This window comes from Brassica rapa, chromosome A05, assembly GCF_000309985.2.
Source record: "Brassica rapa cultivar Chiifu-401-42 chromosome A05, CAAS_Brap_v3.01, whole genome shotgun sequence".
NCBI classification, from domain to species: Eukaryota; Viridiplantae; Streptophyta; class Magnoliopsida; order Brassicales; family Brassicaceae; genus Brassica; species Brassica rapa.
Genome location: NC_024799.2, coordinates 25,797,425 through 25,824,276, shown reverse-complemented (window position 1 = coordinate 25,824,276; position 26,852 = coordinate 25,797,425). Strand labels below are relative to the sequence as shown.

At 32.9% G+C, this 26,852-nt stretch overlaps 3 protein-coding genes and 1 long non-coding RNA gene across 4 annotated transcripts; 2 read left to right on the top strand and 2 right to left on the bottom strand.

The window, feature by feature from the left end:
- Positions 1-9,916: 9,916 nt before the first annotated feature.
- Positions 9,917-13,507, bottom strand: LOC103870770 (putative F-box protein At5g62660). Its single transcript, XM_033291969.1, has one exon. The coding sequence runs from the start codon at positions 12,403-12,405 to the stop codon at positions 11,209-11,211; it is 1,197 nt and encodes a 398-aa protein (XP_033147860.1). The 5' UTR covers positions 12,406-13,507; the 3' UTR covers positions 9,917-11,208.
- Positions 13,508-15,367: 1,860 nt separating this feature from the next.
- On the top strand, positions 15,368-16,363 carry LOC117134148. Its single transcript, XR_004458325.1, has 2 exons — positions 15,368-15,618; positions 16,253-16,363. It is a non-coding gene; the product is annotated as an uncharacterized LOC117134148 (long non-coding RNA).
- Positions 16,364-16,664: 301 nt separating this feature from the next.
- On the top strand, positions 16,665-18,436 carry LOC103870769 (E3 ubiquitin-protein ligase RNF14). Its single transcript, XM_033291977.1, has one exon. It carries the CDS (start codon positions 17,048-17,050, stop codon positions 18,041-18,043), a length of 996 nt encoding a protein of 331 aa, XP_033147868.1. The 5' UTR covers positions 16,665-17,047; the 3' UTR covers positions 18,044-18,436.
- LOC103870584 (regulatory-associated protein of TOR 1) lies at positions 18,324-26,273 on the bottom strand. Its single transcript, XM_009148728.3, has 23 exons — positions 25,381-26,273; positions 25,074-25,176; positions 24,883-24,965; positions 24,642-24,800; positions 24,428-24,544; positions 24,160-24,317; positions 23,726-23,880; positions 23,479-23,623; positions 23,319-23,397; positions 23,135-23,236; positions 22,853-22,936; positions 22,654-22,764; positions 22,005-22,355; positions 21,751-21,934; positions 20,824-21,369; positions 20,412-20,729; positions 20,197-20,323; positions 19,874-19,998; positions 19,629-19,774; positions 19,445-19,546; positions 19,256-19,341; positions 19,063-19,144; positions 18,324-18,988 (listed from the first exon to the last, which is right to left on the bottom strand). The coding sequence occupies exons 1-23, from the start codon at positions 25,717-25,719 to the stop codon at positions 18,650-18,652; spliced, it is 4,041 nt and encodes a 1,346-aa protein (XP_009146976.2). The 5' UTR covers positions 25,720-26,273; the 3' UTR covers positions 18,324-18,649.
- Between the last annotated feature and the right edge of the window lie 579 nt (positions 26,274-26,852).

The window sequence follows — 26,852 nt, the reverse complement described above, 5'->3', positions numbered from 1 at the left end:
TTAATGTATATTAAACTCTATTTCATGGTTCATGAGAATCGTTTTAATTTTTTGTCAATTAATTTAAAACTTCATAATATTTCCTAAATTGGTGGACTAACCACGATAAAATCGCTATTCTCTAGAGAACGGAGACAACAAAGGTTCCAAACCTCTTTGACCTTCATCATATGTTACAGAAGGATGAACTATGCATTAAAAAATATTTTCATATTTTTGAATTTTTCTCAAAATCTATGGGTAACCCCTACGAAAATATTGAGGTTTTCGGTAAATTCTCTATATACTGAAACCTATGATCTTTAGTGTTGTTTTAAATTTCTAAACACATTCTTCATTTTTATTAATGTATATTAAACTCTCTTTCATGGTTCATGAGCATCGTTTTAATTTTTTGTCATTAATTTAGTAAAACTTCATAATACTCTCCTAAATTGGTGGATAACCACGATAAAATCGCTATTCTCTAGAGAAACGGAGACAACAAAGGTTCCAAACCTCTTTGACATTCATCATATGTTACAGAAGGATGAAACTATGCATTAAAAGAAATTTTCATATTTTTGAAATTTTTCTCAAAATCTATGGGTTAGCCCCTACAAAAATATGAGTTTTTCGGTAAATTCTCTATATACTGAAACCTATGATCTTTAGTGTTGTTTTAATTTCTAAACACATTTTTCATTTTTAAATTTTATTTCTCTTTCATGGTTCATGTTTTAATTTTTGTCATGTAATTTAGTAAAACTTCATAATACTTCCTAAATTGGTGGACTAACCACGATAAATCGCTATTCTCTAGAGAAACGGAGACAACAAAGGTTCCAAACCTATTTGACCTTCATCATATGTTACAGAAGGATGAAACTATGCATTAAAAAAATATTTTCATATTTTTGAATTTTTCTCAAAATCTATGGGTTAACCCCTACGAAAATATTGGGTTTTTCGGTAAATTCTCTATATACTGAAACCTATGATCTTTAGTGTTGTTTTAAAATTTCTAAACACATTCTTCATTTTGATTAATGTATATTAAACTCTCTTTCATGGTTCATGAGAATCGTTTTAATTTCTTGTCAATTAATTTAGTAAAACTTCATAATACTTCCTAAATTGGTGGACTAACCACGATAAAATCGCTATTCTCTAGAGAAACGGAGACAACAAAGGTTCCAAACCTATTTGACCTTCATCATATGTTACAGAAGGATGAAACTATGCATTAAAAGAAATTTTTCATATTTTTGAATTTTTCTCAAAATCTATGGGTTAGCCCCTACAAAAATATTGAGTTTTTCGGTAAATTCTCTATATACTAAACCTATGATCTTTAGTGTTGTTTTTAATTTTCTAAACACATTTTTCATTTTTATTAATGTTTATTAAACTCTCTTTCATGGTTCATGAGCATCGTTTTAATTTTTTGTCATGTAATTTAGTAAAACTTCATAATACTTCCTAAATTGGTAGACTAACCACGATAAAATCGCTATTCTCAGGAGAAACGGAGACAACAAAGGTTCCAAACCTATTTGACCTTCATCATATGTTACAGAAGGATGAAACTATGCATTAAAAAAATATTTTCATATTTTTGAATTTTTCTCAAAATCTATGGGTTAGCCCCTACAAAAATATTGAGTTTTTCGGTAAATTCTCTATATACTGAAACCTATGATCTTTAGTTTGTTTTAAAATTTATAAACACATTCTTCATTTTTATTAATGTATATTAAACTCACTTTCATGGTTCATGAGGATCGTTTTAATTTTTTGTCAATTAATTTAGTAAAACTTCATAATATTTTCTAAATTGGTGGACTAACCACGATAAAATCGCTATTCTCCAGAGATACGGAGACAACAAAGGTTCCAAACCTCTTTGACCTTCATCATATGTTACAGAAGGATGAAACTATGCATTAAAATAATATTTTTATATTTTTGAATTTTTCTCAAAATCTATGGGTTAACCCCTACGAAAATATTGAGGTTTTCGGTAAATTTTCTATATACTGAAACCTATGATTTTTAGTGTTGTTTTAAATTTCTAAACACATTCTTCATTTTTATTAATGTATATGAAACTCTCTTTCATGGTTCATAAGCATCGTTTTATTTTTTTGTCATGTAATTTAGTTAAACTTCATAATACTCCCTAAATTGGTGGACTAACCACGATAAAATTGCTATTCTCTAGAGAAATGAAGACAACAAAGGTTCCAAACCTCTTTGACCTTCATCATATGTTACAGAAGGATTAAACTATGCATTAAAAGAAATTTTTCATATTTTTGAATTTTTCTCAAAATCTATGGGTTAGCCCCTACAAATATATTGAGTTTTTCGGTAAATTCTCTATATACTGAAACCTATGATCTTTAGTGTTGTTTTTAATTTTCTAAACACATTTTTCATTTTTATTAATGTTTATTAAACTCTCTTTCATGGTTCATGAGCATCGTTTTAATATTTTGTCATGTAATTTAGTAAAACTTCATAATACTTTCTAAAGTGGTAGACTAACCACGATAAAATCGCTATTCTCGGGAGAAACGGAGACAAAAAAGGTTCCAAACCTCTTTGACCTTCGTCATATGTTACAGAAGTATGAAACTATGCATTAAAATAATATTTTCATATTTTTGAATTTTTCTCAAAATCTATGGGTTAACCCCTACGAAAATATTGAGGTTTTCGGTAAATTCTCTATATACTGAAACCTATGATTTTTAGTGTTGTTTTAAATTTCTAAACACATTCTTCATTTTTATTAATGTATATTAAACTCTCTTTCATGGTTCATAAGAATCGTTTTATTTTTTTGTCATGTAATTTAGTTAAACTTCATAATACTCCCTAAATTGGTGGACTAACCACGATAAAATCGCTATTCTCTAGAGAAACGGAGACAACAAAGTTTCCAAACCTCTTTGACCTTTATCATATGTTACAGAAGGATGAAACTATGCATTAAAAAAATATTTTCATATTTTTGAATTTTTCTCAAAATCTATGGGTTAACCCCTACGAAAATATTGAGATTTTCGGTAAATTCTCTATATACTGAAATCTATGATCTTTAGTGTTGTTTTAAATTTTCTAAACAAATTTTTCATTTTTATTAATTTATATTAAACTCTATTTCATGGTTCATGAGAATCGTTTTAATTTTTTGTCAATTAATTTAGTAAAACTTCATAATATTTCCTAAATTGGTGGACTAACCACGACAAAATCGCTATTCTCTAGAGATACGGAGACAACAAAGGTTCCAAACCTCTTTGACCTTCATCATATGTTACAGAAGGATGAAACTATGCATTAAAATAATATTTACATATTTTTGAATTTTTCTCAAAATCTATGGGTTAACCCCTACGAAAATATTGAGGTTTTCGGTAAATTCTCTATATACTGAAACCTATGATTTTTAGTGTTGTTTTTAAATTTCTAAACACATTCTTCATTTTTATTAATGTATATTAAACTATCTTTCATGGTTCATAAGCAACGTTTTATTTTTTTGTCATGTAATTTAGTAAAATTTCATAATACTCCCTAAATTGGTGGACTAACCACGATAAAATTGCTATTCTCTAGAGAAACGGAGACAACAAAGGTTACAAACCTCTTTGACCTTCATCATATGTTACAGAAGGATGAAACTATGCATTAAAAGAAATTTTTCATATTTTTGAATTTTTCTCAAAATCTATGGGTTAACCCCTACAAAAATATTGAGTTTTTCGGTAAATTCTCTATATACTGAAACCTATGATCTTTAGTGTTGTTTTTAATTTTCTAAACACATTTTTCATTTTTATTAATGTTTATTAAACTCTCTTCCATGGTTCATGAGCATCGTTTTAATTTTTTGTCATGTAATTTAGTAAAACTTCATAATACTTCCTAAATTGGTAGACTAACCACGATAAAATAGCTATTCTCAGGAGAAACGGAGACAACAAAGGTTCCAAACCTATTTGACCTTCATCATATGTTATAGAAGGATGAAACTATGCATTAAAAAAATATTTTCATATTTTTGAATTTTTCTCAAAATCTATGGGTTAACTCCTACGAAAATATTGAGGTTTTCGGTAAATTCTCTATATACTGAAACCTATGATTTTTAGTGTTATTTTAAATTCCTAAACACATTCTTCATTTTTATTAATGTATATTAAACTCTCTTTCATGGTTCATAAGCAACGTTTTATTTTTTTGTCATGTAATTTAGTAAAACTTCATAATACTACCTAAATTGGTGGACTAACCACGATAAAATTGCTATTCTCTAGAGAAACGGAGACAACAAAGGTTTCAAACCTCTTTGACCTTCATCATATGTTACAGAAGGATGAAACTATGCATTAAAAGAAATTTTTCATATTTTTGAATTTTCTCAAAATCTATGGGTTAGCCCCTACAAAAATATTGAGTTTTTCGGTAAATTCTCTATATACTGAAACCTATGATCTTAAGTTTGTTTTAAAATTTATAAACACATTCTTCATTTTTATTAATGTATATTAAACTCTCTTTCATGGTTCATGAGGATCGTTTTAATTTTTTGTCAATTAATTTAGTAAAACTTCATAATACTTTCTAAATTGGTGGACTAACCACGATAAAATCGCTATTCTCCAGAGATACGGAGACAACAAAGGTTCCAAACCTCTTTGACCTTCATCATATGTTACAGAAGGATGAAACTATGCATTAAAATAATATTTTCATATTTTTGAATTTTTCTCAAAATCTATGGGTTAACCCCTACGAAAATATTGAGGTTTTCGGTAAATTCTCTATATACTGAAACCTATGATTTTTAGCGTTGTTTTAAATTTCTAAACACATTCTTCATTTTTATTAATGTATATTAAACTCTCTTTCATGGTTCATAAGCATCGTTTTATTTTTTTGTCATGTAATTTAGTTAAACTTCATAATACTCCCTAAATTGGTGGACTAACCACGATAAAATTGCTATTCTCTAGAGAAACGAAGACAACAAAGGTTCCAAACCTCTTTGAACTTCATCATATGTTACAGAAGGATGATACTATGCATTAAAAGAAATTTTTCATATTTTTGAATTTTTCTCAAAATCTATGGGTTAGCCCCTACAAAAATATTGAGTTTTTCGGTAAATTCTCTATATACTGAAACCTATGATCTTTATTGTTGTTTTTAATTTTCTAAACACATTTTTCATTTTTATTAATGTTTATTAAACTCTCTTTCATGGTTCATGAGCATCGTTTTAATTTTTTGTCATGTAATTTAGTAAAACTTCATAATACTTTCTAAATTGGTAGACTAACCACGATAAAATCGCTATTCTCGGGAGAAACGGAGACAAAAAAGGTTCCAAACCTATTTGACCTTCATCATATGTTACAGAAGGATGAAACTATGCATTAAAAAAATATTTTTGAATTTTTGAATTTTTCTCAAAATCTATGGGTTAACCCCTACGAAAATATTGAGTTTTTCGGTAAATTCTCTATATACTGAAACCTATGATCTTTAGTGTTGTTTTAAAATTTATAAACACATTCTTCATTTTTATTAATGTATATTAAACTCTCTTTCATGGTTCATGAGAATCGTTTTAATGTTTTGTCAATTAATTTAGTAAAACTTCATAATACTTCCTAAATTGGTGGGACTAACCACGATAAAATCGCTATTCTCTAGAGATACGGAGACAACAAAGGTTCCAAACCTCTTTGACCTTCATCATATGTTACAGAAGGATGAAACTATGCATTAAAATAATATTTTCATATTTTTGAATTTTTCTCAAAATCTATGGGTTAAGCCCTACGAAAATATTGAGTTTTTCAAGAAATTCTCTACATACTGAAACCTATGATTTTTAGTGTTGTTTTTAAATTCCTAAACACATTCTTCATTTTTTTTAATGTATATTAAACTCTCTTCCATGGTTCATAAGCATCGTTTTATTTTTTTGTCATGTAATTTAGTTAAACTTCATAATACTCCCTAAATTGTTGGACTAACCACGATAAAATTGCTATTCTCTAGAGATACGGAGACAACAAAGGTTCCAAACCTCTTCGACCTTCATCATATGTTACAGAAGGATGAAACTATGCATGAAAAGAAATTTTTCATATTTTTGAATTTTTCTCAAAATCTATGGGTTAGCCCCTACAAAAATATTGAGTTTTTCGGTAAATTTTCTATATACTGAAACCTATGATCTTTAGTGTTGTTTTTAATTTTCTAAACACATTTTTCATTTTTATTAATGTTTATTAAACTCTCTTTCATGGTTCATGAGCATCGTTTTAATTTTTTATCTTGTAATTTAGTTAAACTTCATAATACTCCCTAAATTGGTGGACTAACCATGATAAAATCGCTATTCTCTAGAGATACGGAGATAACAAAGGTTCCAAACCTCTTTGACCTTTATCATATGTTACAGAAGGATGAAACTATGCATTAAAACAATATTTTCATATTTTTGAATTTTTCTCAAAATCTATGGGTTAACAACCCCTACGAAAATATTGAGATTTTCGGTAAATTCTCTATATACTGAAACCTCTGACCTTTAGTGTTGTTTTAAAATTTCAAAACAAATTCTTAATTTTTATTAATGTATATTAAACGCACTTTCATGGTTCATGAGCTTCGTTTTATTTTTTTGTTAATTAATTTAGTCAAACTTCATAATACTTCCTAAATTGGTGGACTAACCACGATAAAATTGCTATTCTCTAGAGAAACGGAGACAACAAAGGTTACAAACCTCTTTGACCTTCATCATATGTTACAGAAGGATGAAACAATGCATTAAAAAAAATTTCATATTTCTGAATTTTTCTCAAAATCTATGGGTTAGCCCCTACAAAAATATTGAGTTTTTCGGTAAATTCTCTATAAACTGAAACCTATGATCTTTAGTGTTGTTTTTAATTTTCTAAACACATTTTTCATTTTTATTAATGTTTATTAAACTCTCTTTCATGGTTCATGAGCATCGTTTTAATTTTTTGTCATGTAATTTAGTAAAACTTCATAACATTTCCTAAATTGGTGGACTAACTACGATAAAATCGCTATTCTCAAGAGAAACGGAGACAACAAAGGTTCCAAACCTATTTGACCTTCATCATATGTTATAGAAGGATGAAACTATGCATTAAAAAAATATTTTCATATTTTTGAATTTTTCTCAAAATCTATGGGTTAACCCCTACGAAAATATTGAGTTTTTCGGTAAATTCTCTATATACTGAAACCTATGATCTTTAGTGTTGTTTTAAAATTTTTAAACACATTCTTCATTTTAATTAATGTATATTAAACTCTCTTTCCTGGTTCATGAGCATCGTTTTAATTTTTTATCTTGTAATTTAGTTAAACTTCATAATACTCCCTAAATTGGTGGACTAACCACGATAAAATCACTATTCTCTAGAGAAACGGAGACAACAAAGTTTTCAAACCTCTTTGACCTTTATCATATGTTACAGAAGGATGAAACTATGCATTAAAACAATATTTTCATATTTTTGAATTTTTCTCAAAATCTATGGGTTAACCCCTACGAAAATATTGAGATTTTCGGTAAATTCTCTATATACTGAAACCTATGATCTTTAGTGTTGTTTTAAAATTTCTAAACACATTCTTCATTTTTATTAATGTATATTAAACTCTCTTTCATGGTTCATGAGCATCGTTTTAATTTTTTGTCATTTAATTTAGTAAAACTTCATAATACTTCCTAAATTGGTGGGCTAACCACGATAAAATCGCTATTCTCTAAAGAAACGGAGACAACAAAGGTTCCAAACCTCTTTAACCTTCATCATATGTTACAGAAGGATGAAGCTATGCATTAAAACAATATTTTCATATTTTTGAATTTTTCTCAAAATCTATGGGTTAACCCCTACGAAAATATTGATTTTTCGGTAAATTCTCTATATTCTGAAACCTATGATCTTTAGTGTTGTTTTAAAATTTCTAAATAAATTCTTCATTTTTATTAATGTATATTAAACTATCTTTCATGGTTCATGAGCATCGTTTTAATTTTTTGTCAATTAATTTAGTAAAACTTCATAATAATTTCTAAATTGGTGGGCTAACCACGATAAAATCGCTATTCTCTAGAGAAACGAAAATAACAAAGGTTCCAAACCTCTTTGACCTTCATCATATGTTACAGAAGGATGAAACTATGCATTAAAACAATATTTTCATATTTTTGAATTTTTCTCAAAATCTATGGGTTATATATTTATATATATATAAATATCACTAATAGTTTATATAACCACAATTCAACAAATCATAAAATAAACTACATAGTATAAGGAATTATATAACATTAAAAACAAAAAAAAATTGCATTGAAATTTAAAAACGTTATTTAACTTGGAACAACGAAATTTTTGTAAAAGTCAAGTATTAAAAACAGATGGAGTAATACACTTCAAGAATTATTCCAATAATTTTATATATTCTATGTGTCTTATAAAGATACAAGTCTAATAATTTAATTTGATGAATTGTTTTATAAAAAGTTACTTTACTTCCACAATGTTGAAAATCTCTAGACTTAAAATATTAATGAACCATTAACCAAATCATTTATATCAACATTATTTTCATAACTAATGAAAATGTTATGTAACCTCGTAAACTTTTAATATGCAATGTTAACATAGTAAGTTACATGCAAAAATATATGCTCGTATAAGACCAAGAAATATATTGATTTTTAATTTTTCCTTCTTGATCTCCCATTTTAGTGCAGGAGATATCTACTCAAATTGTTAAAAGAAACATAAACATTACAGAAAACCAAGAAGAACAACGCAACCGTATAATTCAAGCAAGTTTTATCACAAAACCATTCATGATTATGTGGAAAAAAAGCAACATAAACAATAGTAAAGATAAAACTCTAACCTTTATTTTTCCAAAGAAGCTGCCCACTTCTCCACTTTCTATTGTTCACGTATGATTCTTGGCTTTGATACACATCTATATACATATATGAATATATTTTAAATTAACTAATGAAAAGATAAACTCAAACAATCCATATCAAAACAAAAATATCATATCTATATATTTCAATGATTATCAATATCATAGCTAACATATGATTTAAAAAGATATTTTTCTAGAAAGAAAATCTCAAACAAACGTAAATAACATAGATATATGTTCCAAGCTATTAATTCTGCTAAACAAGTGAATAGACTTGAAGAAATCCCGACGTCACTAATATAGTTGTTGTTGTGGCTTTGACTTCGGGAATTTTTGGTTTGTTTCAGTAACCAAATAGAGAGATCTTAAACAGAGAGATATTGTAGTGGGTTGAAAAATAATGTGAAAGAGTTAAAAGGATATACAACAACAAAAGAAAAGCTCGAACATCCTCGTAAAGTGTCAAGAGAGGGAATCAAAACAAAAAGAGACAAAAGACTCATTCTTTCTCTGTGCCATTGTACATCAGACTTGATACCAGTTATACAAATATGGCGTTGTTACAACTCCAAACATGTTTGGCGGATGGTCTCTCTTGTATAGTCCCATAAGTATATGGCTAGTTTCGAGAGTTCTCCAAGCTCTGATGGGATAACACCACTTAAACCATTGCTAGACAGATCTAAAACCATACATATAATCAACTATTCCTCTACTGAACTCAGATTCTTCAGTGTAAAAAATCATACCTTTGATTTGCTACAAACTGGATTTCTGCAAGTAGGCTTAAGAAGGTGACAGGTGCACATCATCATCTTCTCGCTGAAACCTCCGTTGTTAGATCATCATATGAACCATTCTCAGATGGATGATGGTGAGAACAGTTTGAATTCATTATCTTCCCATCTCAATTACGTTTCTTCTGTGTAAAAGATGAATAACTTTTTTTTATTTAAATTCCATCTCTTTAGGTGGTATTTGATTCTATTGAATTTGAAGGGTAAATGATAGTTTTTAATATCCAAAATAACTTTTAATGAATCTCATTGATGAAATCCATATTTTCCAATAAGGGGTGATTTAATAAGATTTTTATAAATGCTATATCCAATAAGAGGGGATTTGTAAAACTTTTTATAAATACCTTGTCCAATAAGGGAGGATTTGGCAAAAACCTAAAATTTTGTGAAATCCCTGTTCCAATAAGCCCCACTTAATTTTGCAGATACCTTCTAAAATAAGCTAGTATCTAACCTAAATGCGCACACCTAACTCAATCTCAAGACAAAGGAGGAGAAAGCAAAAGAAAGTGATAATGGGAACCTGCTTCTCTTCATCATCATCATCAACGTCACGCACAAGGATGGTAGATTATTACTACGACCCTGCATTATACGATTACAACAGGGTTTTCCCACCCTGCGACGTAAACTATGTCAATAATCTGCATCTCCAAGAAGCTCTCGCTTCTTCTTTGGTCACTTTGATGAAGGAGGAGATTAACCATCATCCCCAACCGCAAAGGCATGTTACCTTGCGTATCAAGCAAGAGGAAGAACCGGTGATAAAAGCAGAGAACGAACCCGTAGAACCATCTAGCATGTTATGTATGAAATGCATGGATGAGAAGTCTTCCTCAGACATGTTCCGAGGTAACTGCACTCACTCCATTCTTTCTCTTCTCTTTTGGTATCTATCTCTAGACTAGCATCAGCTTCAGAAAGAAGAGGTTTGGAAAAGTAGCCACAGCTCCAGTTGTAGATAGTTGATAATGGGAGCAAACTCCGTTCAGATCCACTGGCGCCTAAAAACGAATTAGCCAATCCCGAGTCTGGTGAACCCAAAAGGTGGGGCCTGAACTCTAACGAACAAACTCTCCTCAGTCCAGGTAGATAATAAAACAAAGGACACACAATTAGAAAAGGTAAATTTGATTTTAAAATCATGAGAGAACCGGGGTGAAGAATGTAACTTCAAAATCATACGATGCATTATATATTATTCTGATGAAACACTCTCAGATTCTTTAATTGGATGCATTATACTCATGGATCATTAGCATTCAAGCTTCAAAAATTCACCCATATCAACAAAACTAGTCCTATCATGATATTAAACAATAGAAGAACTGTTTGTTTGTAACATAAGTAAAATAAAACTTACAAAATAAATAGTACAATTACATTATTACAGGAAAAACACAAATAGTAATGATAATCAAGTTTCCAAGTACAAGATGTTTTCACCGGTATCCATAACATTGACATACACGTACCGCCTCTGGTCCGGTGGACTTTCTCTATTGATATTAACCTTTCTCAAATCATTATTTATCAGATCATAACAGAGAAGGTAACAAGTATTACGCAACGCCAAGATAACCTCATTGTTTTGACCATGCACCATCACCGTCATAAAGCTAAAGTCATCTACTAAATGCCTCTGACAAGGCTTCACAACCAGAGACTTCCTCGACCATGTTACACCATCCTCCAACACCCACAACTCTGACACACCAGTTTCTCTGATATTTAAATAATCAAAGAGTGCTGGTTTCCCACGATGCTCTATGAAACTCACGCTCACACAAAAGTTAGACACCCCATGGGGTGCCTGGATCTTATGGAACTTTTCAGACCTAACGTCAAAACAGTAAAGGGTATCGCGACATGTATTACTGAAAGCCAGATAATATATAACTCCGTTGATGCAGAGTCCTTGTCCTATAGGAATGTGAGCTTGATCATCATGCTCAATTCTTTTCCAAAAACCTCCTGGTTCCACTATGAATACCCAAAACTCGGAGGTTAGCCTATATTTTGAGCCTAGCACAACAATGCATACTATTTTGTATTGATCTTGAATAGGGTCATGTCCAAAAAAGTAGTAGACGCGCTTATTAGGTTCTTGTTGAGCAAAGATGTCGGATTTGACGGCCGGTAAGATTAAGCTTTGTCTAGTTGTGGGATTATAGATACATGCTTTTCTGCAAATAGTGTATAAAATCAGACTGCGAAGAACAACCATCCTGTCTCCTCCCATCCCTGGGAAAGTCAAATCTAGTTCTAAGGATGATTCAGCACTATTACTAAAGGACGACGATAACCTTAATGATAGCAGATCAGAATTTCCACGGTTGTGGCAGAGCTCCATTGAATCACACTTAAAGTGTCTCACCGAATGCACCGAAATCAAACTCATGTATAGACCAAGAAGTTGCGGTCGCGATGATGAAACCGTGAGATAAAGGTTGGTAAAATATCGAGAACGGATCAGACAAGACCATAGCTTTGAGACACACCTGAACCTCATAAGCGATTTAGCAGGCAACCTAGTTAGTATTTCTATCATGAGATCAAAAGGAATCTCTGGTGCCACGAAATCGGCTTGTCTTCTCAACAGATACTTAACCATAGCTATGTCTAATTCACGGTGACGCTTTTTGGAGATATATATAAGTAGTAGTAAATAGAAAACAGAGAGACTACCGACTAGGGTTTAATGATCTTTGTCAAATTGGAATATTTCCTTTTTTCTACTTTTTTTACTGCACACTAAACGCTAAACGGCGACGTTTTCCTTTGCTATAGCCTCCATATGAAGCAAAAAAATATAGCAATATCTTGGGTTGGGCTCACGTTAGATTTTATATCCACAATGCACAATCAACGGCCAAGTATCCAACCGGTTGAGAATTTAACAGTTTCACATATACATAGTATTAATCAGCCTTGAATACATATTGACTATATGAGAGTAGGTTTGATTTTCTGGTTTGGATTTTGCTTGATTAGTTTATATAAACGGAAATCAAAACTCAAGTTTGAGTAATAGAATAGCCTTTCGACGTCAAAAAAAAAAAAAAAAAAAAAAAAAAAAAAAAACAGAAATCAAAACTCCTTCCGTATCCACTTCATTAGCAATTTAACTTATATTGGTTAAATTTTTTGTCATTCAGATCAGTTTGTAATGAGCATTGTTCTTCTGCCTATATGATTAATAGGTCGATTTCCACTATAGTTCCGGAAAATTATTTCATGAATAGAGATTAAAAAATATTATGTAAAAGAAGTGGGTCCAAGTAATTTCAACTTGCATGCGCATTAAGTCACCCGTGGTGATCTTATATCCTATATATATTAATTGAGGATATTTTAAAAAATTAGAATCATAATTTTGTATTAATTAAAAAATACTTCATTTTATGTGGCATTTCTAAATACTTTCTAAATCTTATTTATAAGAATTCTAGAGCACATAATATAAACCATAGTTTAATATAACCTTGTCACATATTTCCATAATATAATGTTATATATTCTTTCTTTAAATAAAACCTACGGAATTACCTAATGTGATTAAAATATATATGGCAATTCATGATTTTAAATAATAAAGATTTGATAACAATCTGTATACTTTTTATCATTTTTGTTTATTTTTTTATTAAAATAAATAAGACAATTACATTAATCAAATAAAAAAATCTAAATATTTTTGTATATGTTGTATTTTGAATTTTTCAAAACAAGTATAAATTACTAAAACTATTAAAAATCTCACATAAACTTTTGTGATCAAGGTTTGAATTTTTTTTCTATATTAAGATATAATAATTATAAGACCATATGAATAAATAATTTTATCTTAATAGGCTTTTATGTTAATATATATATATACATATATATTTCATATCATTTAAATTAAACTATACATCATATGAAAATACATACTTATATTTTTGATATTTGCATTAAACATTTATTGAAAAGTTAATATTTTAATTTTGAAATCTTCATTTAATATAATTTTTAAACGTTAATGATTATAAATTATTGAAACTACTAAACATCCCACATTAAAAAAAGTTATGGAGTAAAATTTTGTTACACAAATATGCAAATAATCATAAAATCATATAAGTAGAAACCTCTTTTAATAAATATCTATATTAAAAGTATACTATATATCTATGTTAATATAATTTAAATTTAATTATATATCATATACGATATATAAGATAGATTGTTTTGATTTATTTGCCCTAAAATAATTGCGAAAAAATAAAAATGATAGTTTGATTAATATGCACACCCTATTTATTACATAATAGTAACTGATTTCTTGGTTATTTAGTATATATACTTATTATTTTATTATTTAATAATATGCAGAAAACATAAAATAAGTAATAAATATAAAATATTTATTCTGCAAAAGGTGATGATCTTAACCCAAGTCTGTATCTCTTTAATAATTTTAAATCTTAAATATTTTCTAAATTTCAGACCAAAACAAACAAACGAAATGAGAATGAATTCCAAAATCAATATTTGTATCGAGAAATAACCGAAATGAAAAAGAGACAAACAAACAAAAAAATTAGATGGGATGGAATTGGCACATGAACGTAAACTTTTCACGACCGTAATTAACTTTTAAATTTCTAAATCATGATATAAAACTGAGATAACATAGTTTCATTGTAACCAAATAGTATACCTGAAATTCTTCGGCCTAAACGTTAAGAACATTCTTATGCGATAAATAATTTTTTGACATATATTTTTTTGATAGGATCAGCTCATCTGTATATAAATTATTTAATTAACAAAAAGTTTTAAAAAAAATTAAGGGCCAAAATATTATTTCTATCAAGAATATAAATTTATTTTCCATACAATATTTCTTAAATAATTTTCATATAAATTTTCTTTACCCAAAGTGCATGTCTTATCCTAGTGCTATATAGTATAACTAGTATTACTTGATCATTGTCGTAATTTACGATCAGAAGAAATTATTATTTGAACTATTATATAAACAGTAGCACATAATAATAGAGGTTCCTACATTGAAACAAAGCAGTTGAAGAGATAAAACAGATATCATTATAAAATGGATATATGTTTGTAAAAAAATTTAAGATAACAAAATATAAAATATAATTAAAATGATTTAGTTGATCCCTTAATTTTGTTTGATGATTTTATAATAATGTATACTTAATATAATTTGCTCTAAATCTACTAATAATAACAATCCCAATTAATTCCAAAGGTTGTGAGTCCACTTATGTTGAAAGGTTGTGTCTTTTGAAAAAGAAGTGTAAAGGGTTGTGTCTTTTCTAAAAGTTCTATGTTGGAAGGTTGTGTCTTTTCCAATTAATTTCTAAGGTTGTGAATCCACTTATGTTGAAAGGTTGTGTCTTTTGAAAAAGTAGTGTAAAGGGTTGTGTCTTTTCTAAAAGTTCTATGTTGTAAAGTTGTGTCTTTTCCAATTAATTCCTAAGGTTGTGAACTTCAATTATGTTGAAAGGTTGTGTCTTTTGAAAAATATGTGTAGAGAGTTGTATCTTTTCTAAAAGTTATATGTTGTAAGGTTGTGTCCTTCTAAAAATAGTCTAAAAGTTGTGACTATTCACTAGTATCTTTTAAAAAGTGAGAAGTTGTGAGTATTAGAAGAATGCAACTATTCATATTGAAGGGTTGTGACTATTCAAATAGGCTTTAAAAAATCTATAAATAGTCTCTTCCATGCATTTTTCAAATCAAATTTTCACTAATCTACTAATAATAAAATGGTGAAAAAAATAATGTCAAAGTTGCAACTTTTCATCTAAACAAGGTGTCTTTTAATCTCAAAGTGGGATTGTTTTTCTACTAATAATAGCAATCCCAATTAATTCCAAAGGTTGTGAGTCCACTTATGTTGAAAGGTTGTGTCTTTTGAAAAAGAAGTGTAAAGGGTTGTGTCTTTTCTAAAAGTTCTATGTTGGAAGGTTGTGTCTTTTCCAATTAATTTCTAAGGTTGTGAATCCACTTATGTTGAAAGGTTGTGTCTTTTGAAAAAGTAGTGTAAAGGGTTGTGTCTTTTCTAAAAGTTCTATGTTGTAAGGTTGTGTCTTTTCCAATTAATTCCTAAGGTTGTGAACTTCAATTATGTTGAAAGGTTGTGTCTTTTGAAAAATATGTGTAGAGAGTTGTGTCTTTTCTAAAAGTTATATGTTGTAAGGTTGTGTCCTTCTAAAAATAGTCTAAAAGTTGTGACTATTCACTAGTATCTTTTAAAAAGTGAGAAGTTGTGAGTATTAGAAGAATGCGACTATTCATATTGAAGGGTTGTGACTATTCAAATAGGCTTTAAAAAAATCTATAAATAGTCTCTCCCATGCATTTTTCAAATCAAATTTTCACTAATCTACTAATAATAAAATGGTGAAAAAAATAATGTCAAAGTTGCAACTTTTCATCTAAACAAGGTGTCTTTTAATCTCAAAGTGGGATTGCTTTAAAAAATATTGGTTTTATTTAAGTAATGTGTTAGTTTATATAATAAGTGTTGGTATTTTATAAGAACTCTCCCAAAAATTAAAAAAAATATTATAAATGAGACGGGTTATATTAACGTAAATCAACATATATTTATTACAATATTCAATTTTCTGGATATTCATTTTCAATAAATAAAGCAGGTAGATAAATATACAAAATAACAATTACCAACATATAAATTATAATTGTTTAAAATTATAAACTAATAATTTTAATATTATGTCTTAAATAGGAAAAAAAATTATATATCATGCAAAAAAAATTGCATTTTGTTCAAAAAGTGGTTGAAGATAACTATCATGTGAAAAATGTATGAAAAAAACTTAAAAATGATGAAGACATAATTGTATGCAATATGTGTTTTGATAAAAAATTAAAGGGAACATTAAGGTTTATAAAATATATATATATATATATATTTGAATACTTTGTAAATCATATTTTAATCATCAAAATTTAATTTAATTATTTATATGATTTAATTTTTTTTATCAGGCATATAAAATTATAAATTATAGATTATAATATATATTCTTTATAAAATGAGTTCCCGTGCGATATCGCACGGGCTCTTTGCCTAGTTTAAATAAGATGAAAAGGTAAACTTTTAATATGCAATGTTAACATAGTAAGTTACATGCAAAAATATATGCTCGTATAAGAAAATTTCCATTCATTTAATTTTGCAGATACCTTCTAAAATAAGCTAGTATCTAACCTAAATGCGCACACCTAACTCAATCTCAAGACAAAGGAGGAGAAAGCAAAAGAAAGTGATAATGGGAACCTGCTTATCTTCATCATTATCATCAACGTCACGCACAAGGATGGTAGATTATTACTACGACCCTGCATTATACGATAACAACAGGGTTTTCCCACCCTGCGACGTAAACTATGTCAAAAATCTGCATCGCCAAGAAGCTCTGGCTTCTTCTTTGGTCACTTCGATGGAGGAGGAGATTAACCATCATCCCCAACCCCAAAGGCATGTTACCTTGCGTATCAAGCACGAGGAAGAAGAACCGGAGATAAAAACAGAGAACGAACCCGTAGAACCATCTAGCATGTTATGTATGATATGTATGGACGAGAAGTCTCCTTCCGACATGTTCCGAGGTAACTGCACTCACTCCTATTGCACCGAGTGCACGGTCCGTTACGTAGAGACCAAGATAGGAGAAAACGTAGCTGGAATCAAGTGTCCTGACGTGGACTGCACGCACCTGATAGAGCCAAACACATGTCGAGATCTGATTCCAAGGAATTTGATGGAGCGTTGGGACAAAGCTTTGTGCGAGTTGTTGTTCATGTCGTCGGGGAAAGTCTACTGTCCGTTCGAAAACTGCTCGGCGATGATGGTGGTGGAGGGTGGTGATGATAAAGTGACGGTGGCGGAGTGTCCGTCTTGTCACAGACTGTTTTGCGCTCAGTGTAAAGTGACATGGCACGCAGGGATTGGGTGCAAGCAGTTTCAGAGAGTTGGTAACACTAGGAAGAAGTGTAGCGTAATTTTGAATGGAATATTAAACATAACCAAAGGGAAAGAAAAGAAGAAGAATGTTGATAAATTGTTGATTCAGTTGGCTAAGAAGAAGCAGTGGAGGAGGTGTCCTAGTTGCAACTTCTACGTTGAGAAACTCGTTGGTTGTATGCATATAAGTTGCAGGTCAGGCACCTTCATCATCATCAAATCATTATATTATGAATGTTTTTAATTTGTTTATTATTTTGCTCATTGGATTATTTTTGTAGGTGTGGTTTTGAGTTTTCCTATGGTTGTGGATCAAAGTGGGGTTACCGTCACTCATGCCTAAGTACTCGGAAGTACTTTATGCGTAGCTTCTTAATTTCGTTTCTGGCAAATTAACGAGTATTCATTTGAAATATTTTTATTGACATATTTCCAAATTCCAACTGATATTCAAGTGTAACCTGAACAAAACAGCGCACAACTTTTCAGTATACTACTAACTATCCTTTGAAATAAATATCACGAAAATGCAAACTTGTTTTCAGTTTTCACCATTACCTTAACCATTTTTTTACACATGAAAACAATAATGAAAAATAAAAGAAAATCACACAAGGAAACATAATTATAAAGAACAGCAGAGCAGAGAAACTATTTACAGACACAATTTATGTGCATTGCATAGTAACTTATTTGGTGAAGCCTCCTCCTTCATTAGTTGTTAACTTAAGATCTTTTTTCTAACACTTCCACGGAGGCTTAACGAATAACTATAAACCACACCCACTTTACCCCAACACGGCCTGGACTTGTTTTTGCTTATGTTTTAATTACTTACGGTGTGTGCGACTCATCGTGCTGGCGAGTTGTCGTGAGTGTATACGGAGACGAGCGAGTCCACAGCTCCAGCTGCAAGAAGAACCTGGTACGGATGAAAAGCGAGGCAACTCACTGAACCAATCTTCTGTCCCATGAAGGACGGGTAGTAGAGGATTCTTCCTAGTTGTTCTCCCTCAAGGCTAAACACTTTAATTAGCTGTTTTGCAGACCCGCTCGCGATTATTGGGGCGTGTCTGTGAACAGCTAAGGCCGTGAGTGAACCCCTGTGAGCATCAATCGTCAGATATGTGTCCCTTGATGTTCTAAGGTCTAGGAACTGTATGTCACCGGCCTGTGATGCGCTCACCACCTGAAAAAGAAAGAGGAATAATTATTGGCCTCGGGAAAGCGACAAAGAATTGAAAAACAACCGACGGTTCAGACCTTTGAGGGATCAAGTCCAGGCTGAAAACTGAGTCCAACCACTCTTTCAACTTTCTGATGAGGCCGAGTCGCAAGGACAAGCCTTCAATATGAAAATAAATGATATTAAGTGGTGCATCCAACCCAAGTTCTCATTTTCGTTATAAATTGGAGGAGTTCTTGTGTAAATTTGCAAATGAACAAAGTAACTTACGGTTCAGGCGACCGAACATCATAGAGTCTCAAAGATCCATCAGCGAAACCAGCAACAAGTTGACTCCCGTGCACTTGAGAAGCCGACTACAAAGCAGGACATTCTAAAGCGTTTAATCGATCATATAAATCCCGATATTCTAGCGTGGTTTTTATGTTATAAAGAAGAAAGCTATTCATGTCGACTTACAAGTGCTGTAACTCCGCACTCTGACTCAGAGGGAATAGATCTGACTAGCTGTTCTTTGTCAAGGTCCCAAAGTGAGACTGTTGACACCTCCCCAGAAGCATACTGTTAAATACCATTAATCCATAAATAACAATAAAAAAGGCTAAGGTAACTTGGAAAACAAAAAGAGTAAGCAATCACACACCAGACAGCCAGACTGTTGTTGCCAGTCCACAACAGCGTTCAAGTCACGTGCACCGGGCTTGTGACCCTGGATTGAAGAAAATCCGGTTACAAGCTTCTGTTTACCCTTTGTTGCATAGTTTTTCCATATCCGGACAGACCCATCACCTAAAGATAATTCCAAAAGCTAGTGTAAGACATAACTGCCATTTCTCAGCAGCTATAATCAATCAATTTGCAAACAGTGGAAAGAGTTGTGAATATTACATGACGCAACAAGGAGCAGAGAGTCGTCAAGTTCATTGACGAGGCAGAGCTTTGAAATTCCTTTGTCAGGAAAATCATGATTGTCAAAGCCATTGAGAAGAGTTCCTTCCTCATAATTCCAGACTCTGAGAGGATAATACAGTAAAGTACTCAGTGCAGTAGAGGCATCTCGATTTAAAAAAATGTCAAAAAGACTCAAATTTTAAGAACAGTTTCAAACTAATGATATATTAGACACAGATCTAATCTGATAAGGTTAACCTTAACGCAAGAAGTTGATCGAAGATCCAAATTTTAAATCTGCTCTGAAGAAACTTGCATACCTGATCCGTTCATTCTCGTCTGCAGCAACTACAATAGGAGTGAAAGGGTGAAGAAGGGCTGTCTTTGTTCCCGTTTCAAACCTTGTATCCCAGTTGGCAATAGGATTATTGTTGAGCTTGCTAATAGCTGGTCAAGTTAAAATGTTGCGAGTCAGTTCAAGTGACTAGCATAGGCACAGAAAAAATTCAGAGATAAAAGAGAAAAAAGTACTTACAAGAGTGCTGGCATTTTGCAATATGCTCAAGTGCGAATTTTTCTTTCTCTTCTCTTTTGGTATCTATCTCTTGACTATCATCAGCTTCAGAAAGAAGCGGTTTAGAAAAGTGGCCACAGCTCCAGTTGTAGATAGTTGATAATGGGAGCAAACTCCGTTCAGATCCACTGGCGCCTAAAAACGAATCAGCCAACCCTGAGTCTGGTGAACCCGTCAGGTGGGGCCTGAACTCTAACGAACAAACTCTCCTCAGTCCAGGTAGATAGTTTGTTCTCGGAGGGCTGACCGGAGGAGTCCTAAAACTTAAGGGCATATTACCTGTTGTCAACAACAGTGGAAGATCAAAACTCACAAACGGACAGCCTTCTGAATTAAGCAAAACTTCTAAAATTTTATGATCAAAAACAGCTACCTGCATGCATATCAAACCATGAGGATGAACGAGATAAGCCAGCAAGAGGAGTGTTAGATGTTGTTGCAGCTTCCCCTAATCGGCCAATGGTCTTCGAGGGTTTCGCAACAACTTGTTCGATTCCAATGATAGAAAGCACACGCCGCCCGAGACTTGCAATTCGTGGAGATGGGTCTTTAGCTAATGCAAACATAGATCGAACGCACTGCGAATAAACAGCGTTATCAAACAGTCTTTGCTGATGGACAGCTCCATTGCTGACACTGTCATGCATGATACCATCATCAGATAATGGAGATCCATGCATTAGCCCAGACGAGCTAAGAGGGCTGCTTGAGATCCTCGCCTCACGAGCAACTGGTTGGCTTTCAGTGCTAGCTCTAGTCAGAGGACTCATGTGTAAAGAAACAATCGTTGCATTCCCAGCTTCATGGAGTTTAGCGATTGAGGGGAGAGAAGTAAGCAAAGAGCTTGACTGAGGCTTCCAATATGAAGCTGCGGCTAACTTTAGGTGCTTTTTGTGGCCAAAGGCAAAACGTGCAAGAGCTGTAGAGACATTAATAACAGGGGCTTCGGGATCAAATAGAAAAAAATTAAAAGTAAGCTAGCATAAGGTTCAGATGTATATGCAGACTGAACAAAGACAGATATTTGACAATGCCCAAAACTATATATGAACTCTCTAAACGAGGGACAATATGATTATATGGTTGTATCGACTAATAAACTATCAGTAGCTCCAACTAAAGGCAACAGATAAACTTGGCTGTCTATGTGAATGGTAATTATTAAATTCAGCAAATAAAATCAATATGGTTTTCCATTAGGTTAGATATTTTTTTTGTTTGAAGTTAAATGACTCAAACGCTAATTAGGAACCCACAAACCCACGATCATGAATGTTCAAGAGTTGCATGCTGTGCGTACCTACAGCAACCTCTGACCGGACAAGTGGACTCCCATCTGAAACTACATCTAAGAGATTTTTAATGATAGCTTCTTCTGCTCTAATCTTTTCATCATCATCAAATTCATCTTCCAAAGAACTTTTACTTGAGCCAAACCCAATATCAAGTAAGGTACCCAGGGCAAAAACAGCAGCAGCCCTTACCTGTAAGAGAAAGTTATGGTCAGAAATTACAATGCGAAAAGAAGGATAATATACAGAATTTGAGCTTCACCTCAGGTTGGGGCTCGGAAAGAAGAGGTGCCAACTTTTTAAACGCATTTGCCTCCCTACCCATTATTTGGGCCTCCGTAAAATCTTCCCACAACTTTCCAAGACAAAGACAAAGCCATTGTAGAAACTTTTCTTGCTGAGAATCATTTGGTCTGGATAGTTCAAGGTGCCCCAGACAAACACCAATTAAATTAGCTTCAAGACATGCTTCCTGGCCTCGTCGGTGTCCGTCCAGAATGACAGATAGAACAAAAGCAGCCATAGCTCGTTGGTCTGGAATTGCATCCAAGCTATCTAGAAATCTTATGAAGTATGTATGCCCCCCATCCTTCACAAGATCAATTTGACATGACTGTAAACAAACAGAGACCAGTTAATGTTGGAATAATCCAAAGACGTAGAAAAAAGCTTAAGCAACACGACAGTGGGATGGTCAGAGATAAACAACTTAATCTGATGTCATTCAGCATTCATCTCAGAATAACTAGATGAAAAACATAATGTCTTTTCCATTAGTCACTCTCGATAAACAGCAGATACACAGTAAGAACTAAGAAGAGCCATAATAGGAACTAGCATTAATTTGTAAAACAAAACGCAGATGCATGACAGGCTACAATCATCTTCCGATTAAACGCAAAAGACTTTACCTTATCAAGTGCAAGAATTTTTGTCCATATGAAAACAAGGATCTGTCTTAGCTCATTTGTTGTTGTTTGCAGAAGCTTCAGCACATATGGGAATATTCCAACAGACAAAGCCTAGAGGAATTTTCACTTCACGTGTAAGGACAACCAGAAATATTCTTTGTACGCCACAGGGAAATAGAGTTCAAATGTAGAAGTATACCTGATCCACGGCCCATGAACCCATATCAAGAAATCTTCCAAGAAGTACAAGAGCACGATACCGATGGCATTGGCTAAGTAACACCTGAAGCAAATCAGAGTCTATAAATACGCTATGATCGTAATCTACAAAATAATGATGGAACCTCCAGAAGGAAGCGAGGTAATGTCCCTTAACACAAATCTACTCAAAACTGTGCGAAAAATGAGAAATCAATATGTCTCTCTCTCTCTATCACACACACAACAAAAAAGGAAAAAAAAACAGAGATTTAGGTTGCACCTGAAGAACAATAGGCAACTGTTCTGGTGGCTTCTTAAGCTCAGATCCATGATCAAGCCACACCTCAAAAGCTGTCAGTTGATCAGTAAAAAAAGGACTTGGCTAGAAAAAGAAAGAAGAAAGTATTATCATAACAGGCTCCATCTTATACAATTAAAAGGAAACTACGTGAGGCAAAACAAACCTCGAACTCTGTGTTTGGGTCCCGAACAAGTTGGGGAAGGCGAGAAAGGCAGATTTCAGCAGCCATGTCCCATGCATCCCTGAAAAGTAACAGCTAGCTGAGGAAAAATCTAGACACGTAACACTTTATCTAACGAAGGAATATGGTTCTTCGAGGATACCACATATGATGTTGATGCGTAGGAGGCAGCATTGGGTGAGATATTGGATTACAATTTGCGGACCGCATTATTCTCTCAGCAAGTAAGAAATTTCGGAAAAGGCTAGCGACCAACAAATCCTGTCTGAATAATCTCTGGAAAAGTTCTGCAGGGTAAAACTAACACTCATGAGGGACACTGAAAAACAAACAAATCAAGTTAAAGAGGATTGGCCTTAATACATCATGCAGAAATTTTGGAGAAATACCATGAGGAAGCACATTCCATGCAATTGTATCCGTCACTGCTGTGAAAATCCAGTTCAACTCTCCTAACAATGTCTTACGGTCATTTTGGCGGCCCGGAATCATGTCAATAAGTGATTCATCAATGATTTCTTTCAACAGAGAACGCCTGCAGAACCTGCAATCGAAAGCTTCTTATGAAAGCTGCAAGCTAAACTGAACGGCATAGTCCCACATGGACATAAATCAAACACATTCCATATAAAGTAGTTAATAGGACAGCAGCCTAGAACTGAAACTGCACAACCTCCGTAGCTGATGTTTTTGATGTTACCTCATGATGAAGCAAGAATATGTTAACTAAGACTCTATAAAGTACATTGATGAAAAACGTTTTGTAGGGAGAAAACAGACATCTGAGTACGCAAAAAAAGTGAGAGATGAATAGAGGATTTACCATTTCAAAGCCATTTTAATGGGTGTGGTGAGGCAAGCAGTAAAAACATCAGCTGGAAATTCAACGCTCTGAGGAAGTGTCTCATGTACATCACAAGCAGCAAGTAGAATGCAGTCTCTTGAGGATCCAGAGGAACCAGAAGAACCCCAATCATGAAGCTGCCATAAATAAATGAATTTTCATCAATTTATGGAGCGCCAATTGCAGAACCAAGTTTTAAACTCGACCGTCGGATGCGTAACATGAGTAAAGTGGTTGCTTCCTTTACCTCAGCGAAGGCATTAAGAATCATCCTAGCAGCAGAGCAGTCAAAAACGTAGATGGACGGTGTCTTCAACCAGGAATCAAGCTCACTGATTGGCAATGGAATGTACTGTGTATAATGCTGCTCAAACACGAGATCAATCAGTACGTGGTAGCAGACGAAAAGTAAGAAGAACATGGTAGACAAAAAAAAAAGAAAAAGCTAGCAAAAAACATACCTTGTTGAATACCCAAATTTCACCATTAGCTGTAGGCTTTGGCACACCATGCCCATTATAATGGAATAGAACTCTCTCGGTCTTTGCATATTTCCGACAAGTCAAGCACAGCTTCCTAACTTCATCGAGCGTCGGATCTAACTGAACCTTATATCGGGCCTAGGATAGAGATAACACCACAAAATGAAAAACGTAAATTGACAAAAATAACAAATAAGGTTGCAGGGAAATAAATAATCACCCTTGGTTGCCATCTCTCATACTGAGTGCTCAGATTTTTTCCAATAGCTTCGAGAGCTTTTGGCGGGGCCATCGAAAATGGATCTGCCATCAAATAAAAGAGAAGGAAAAAAACAGTTATCTCAACAACGAAAAAGTATAAACACACTAAAGAAAGAGTGTAATAGGGTTGAATTGGCAGAAGGTTGCAACCTATCCAAGCCTCGATTCTAGCACACGGAGATATCTTAATAACATCCGGCGGATCAACAGTAATGTTCAAACACAGTACTAGAGCTACACATCCTGTTTTCATCTGCGAAGACGAAGAATTAAAAGTCAGCAAATAACATGAGATTTGCAAACGGATTCAATAAATGCCTCGTTTGCTGTGACATTTATCACCCAACCTAGTGTACACTAGCAGATAATGTAGTTGTTCTATAATCCTCTTTCATCCTCAACACCACTAAACAGAGAGAACAAATCCACAAGCTAAACTCTAGATACGTTAACTTACTCGCTCTTTAAGCCGCCATTTCGGAGCCAATGCAATGCCGTCGGAAGTCCCCAAGGGAGCAGAAACCTCTGATGCGTTGTGTCTAACTTCTCGAAGCACGATAGTCTGAGGCAAGTATGCCATACTGGTGGCTGTGGCGGTGGCGTCTCTCTCCTCCGTGCCATTTCCGTAGATACTGCTCGTCGTGGCCTCGGAATCTTTCGTCCGCGAAGGGACTGACGAATCACCGGGAGCGGAAGAGGAGACACAGTCGTCGTCGTCTTCGTTGTAGCGGTGATTGGAGGCCAAAGAAACGGAAGATTGCGAGAACCGAGATACCATCAAGTCTCCTAATGCCATCCAAATCGGAAGACCACGCCGGAATAAACCAAAATCAAATCCTCAGCCCTAGATTATTCGTTCGGATTGGGGATAGCTAGATCAATCGACAAGGAGGAAGCTGAATCAATCAGTAAAGCCGCTGGTGCAGCGGCGTAAGAGGAGAGAATCCAGCTCGAACCTCACGGTGGACAGAGAAGCGGTGGAGAGGAAACCCTAGGAATCGAGGTGGCGGCGATTGAGAGGGGAAACGGAGGCGCGTTAAGCAAGTGGTGGCGGCAGTGGATGCGAAAACTGGGATTTAGTTTTTTTTAGAGAGACAAAGGGGAAAGTCTTCAAAATGAATTTGCGTTTTCTCTCTCTCTCTCTCTCTCTCTCTCTCTCTCTCTCTCTCCTTTCCGTTTTGAAATTTACTTTTAACCCTCTTGATGCAGAACTAAACCGAGGATAACCAGCTGGTGGGTGGTATTATTCATGTCCTTGACCTTTGCTCCTTTGTTGTTCAAATAAAAGATGGGAGCAGTTGTGATAGCATTTTTGGTTTTGTGCTATTGATTACCTTGGTTGTATTATATGTCTGTTATGTTGATTAACCATCTCTTTTATAGTGTTTTTAGTAGTTTTATATATAGTAAGTTTTCTTCAACGGTTTTATTTCCCGCGGATTCTGTGAGTTAAGTTTCCGTTATATCCGGTTTTTCTTTTTTACTTTATTTGAACTAGTTTTTTGAATTCGTGAAACTTTAGATGAAAAATAATTACAAAATAATTTTATTATCATTTAACTAGATCCTTTCTCCGCGCTACGCGCGGATAATATATTTAAATTTGTTACATTTATCATTTTTATTTGTATGTAAATTTTTCTATATTAAATTATATATAACTAATTTTTAAATTTGATTTTTTTTTTATATTTTTAGTTTGAAGTAAATATTTCTATTATATGTAACATAATTAACTAAGAAAATATGAAAAATCAAGTCCGAGATTTTAGAGTTATGTAAAAAAAATATAATTATGTATAGAACACAAATTATCTTAGTTTAAAAGATCGGAATCTCATCTCGAATAAATTTACGAAAAGAAAAAGTACTCCAATAACCTACTTAAAATATAAAACCTCCTTTTAAAAAAAAGCATACTTAATAATA

Coding starts and splice junctions, on each gene's coding strand:
- LOC103870769 (XM_033291977.1), top strand. CDS start 17,048: ATGCGCACACCTAACTCAATCTCAAGACAAAGGAGGAGAAAGCAAAAG.
- LOC103870770 (XM_033291969.1), bottom strand. CDS start 12,405: ATGGTTAAGTATCTGTTGAGAAGACAAGCCGATTTCGTGGCACCAGAG.
- LOC103870584 (XM_009148728.3), bottom strand. CDS start 25,719: ATGGCATTAGGAGACTTGATGGTATCTCGGTTCTCGCAATCTTCCGTT. Junction 21,935..22,004: donor TTTCCGAGCCCCAACCTGAG/GTGAAGCTCAAA, acceptor TTTCTCTTACAG/GTAAGGGCTGCTGCTGTTTT. Junction 19,342..19,444: donor AGTGCGGAGTTACAGCACTT/GTAAGTCGACAT, acceptor CCTGCTTTGTAG/TCGGCTTCTCAAGTGCACGG.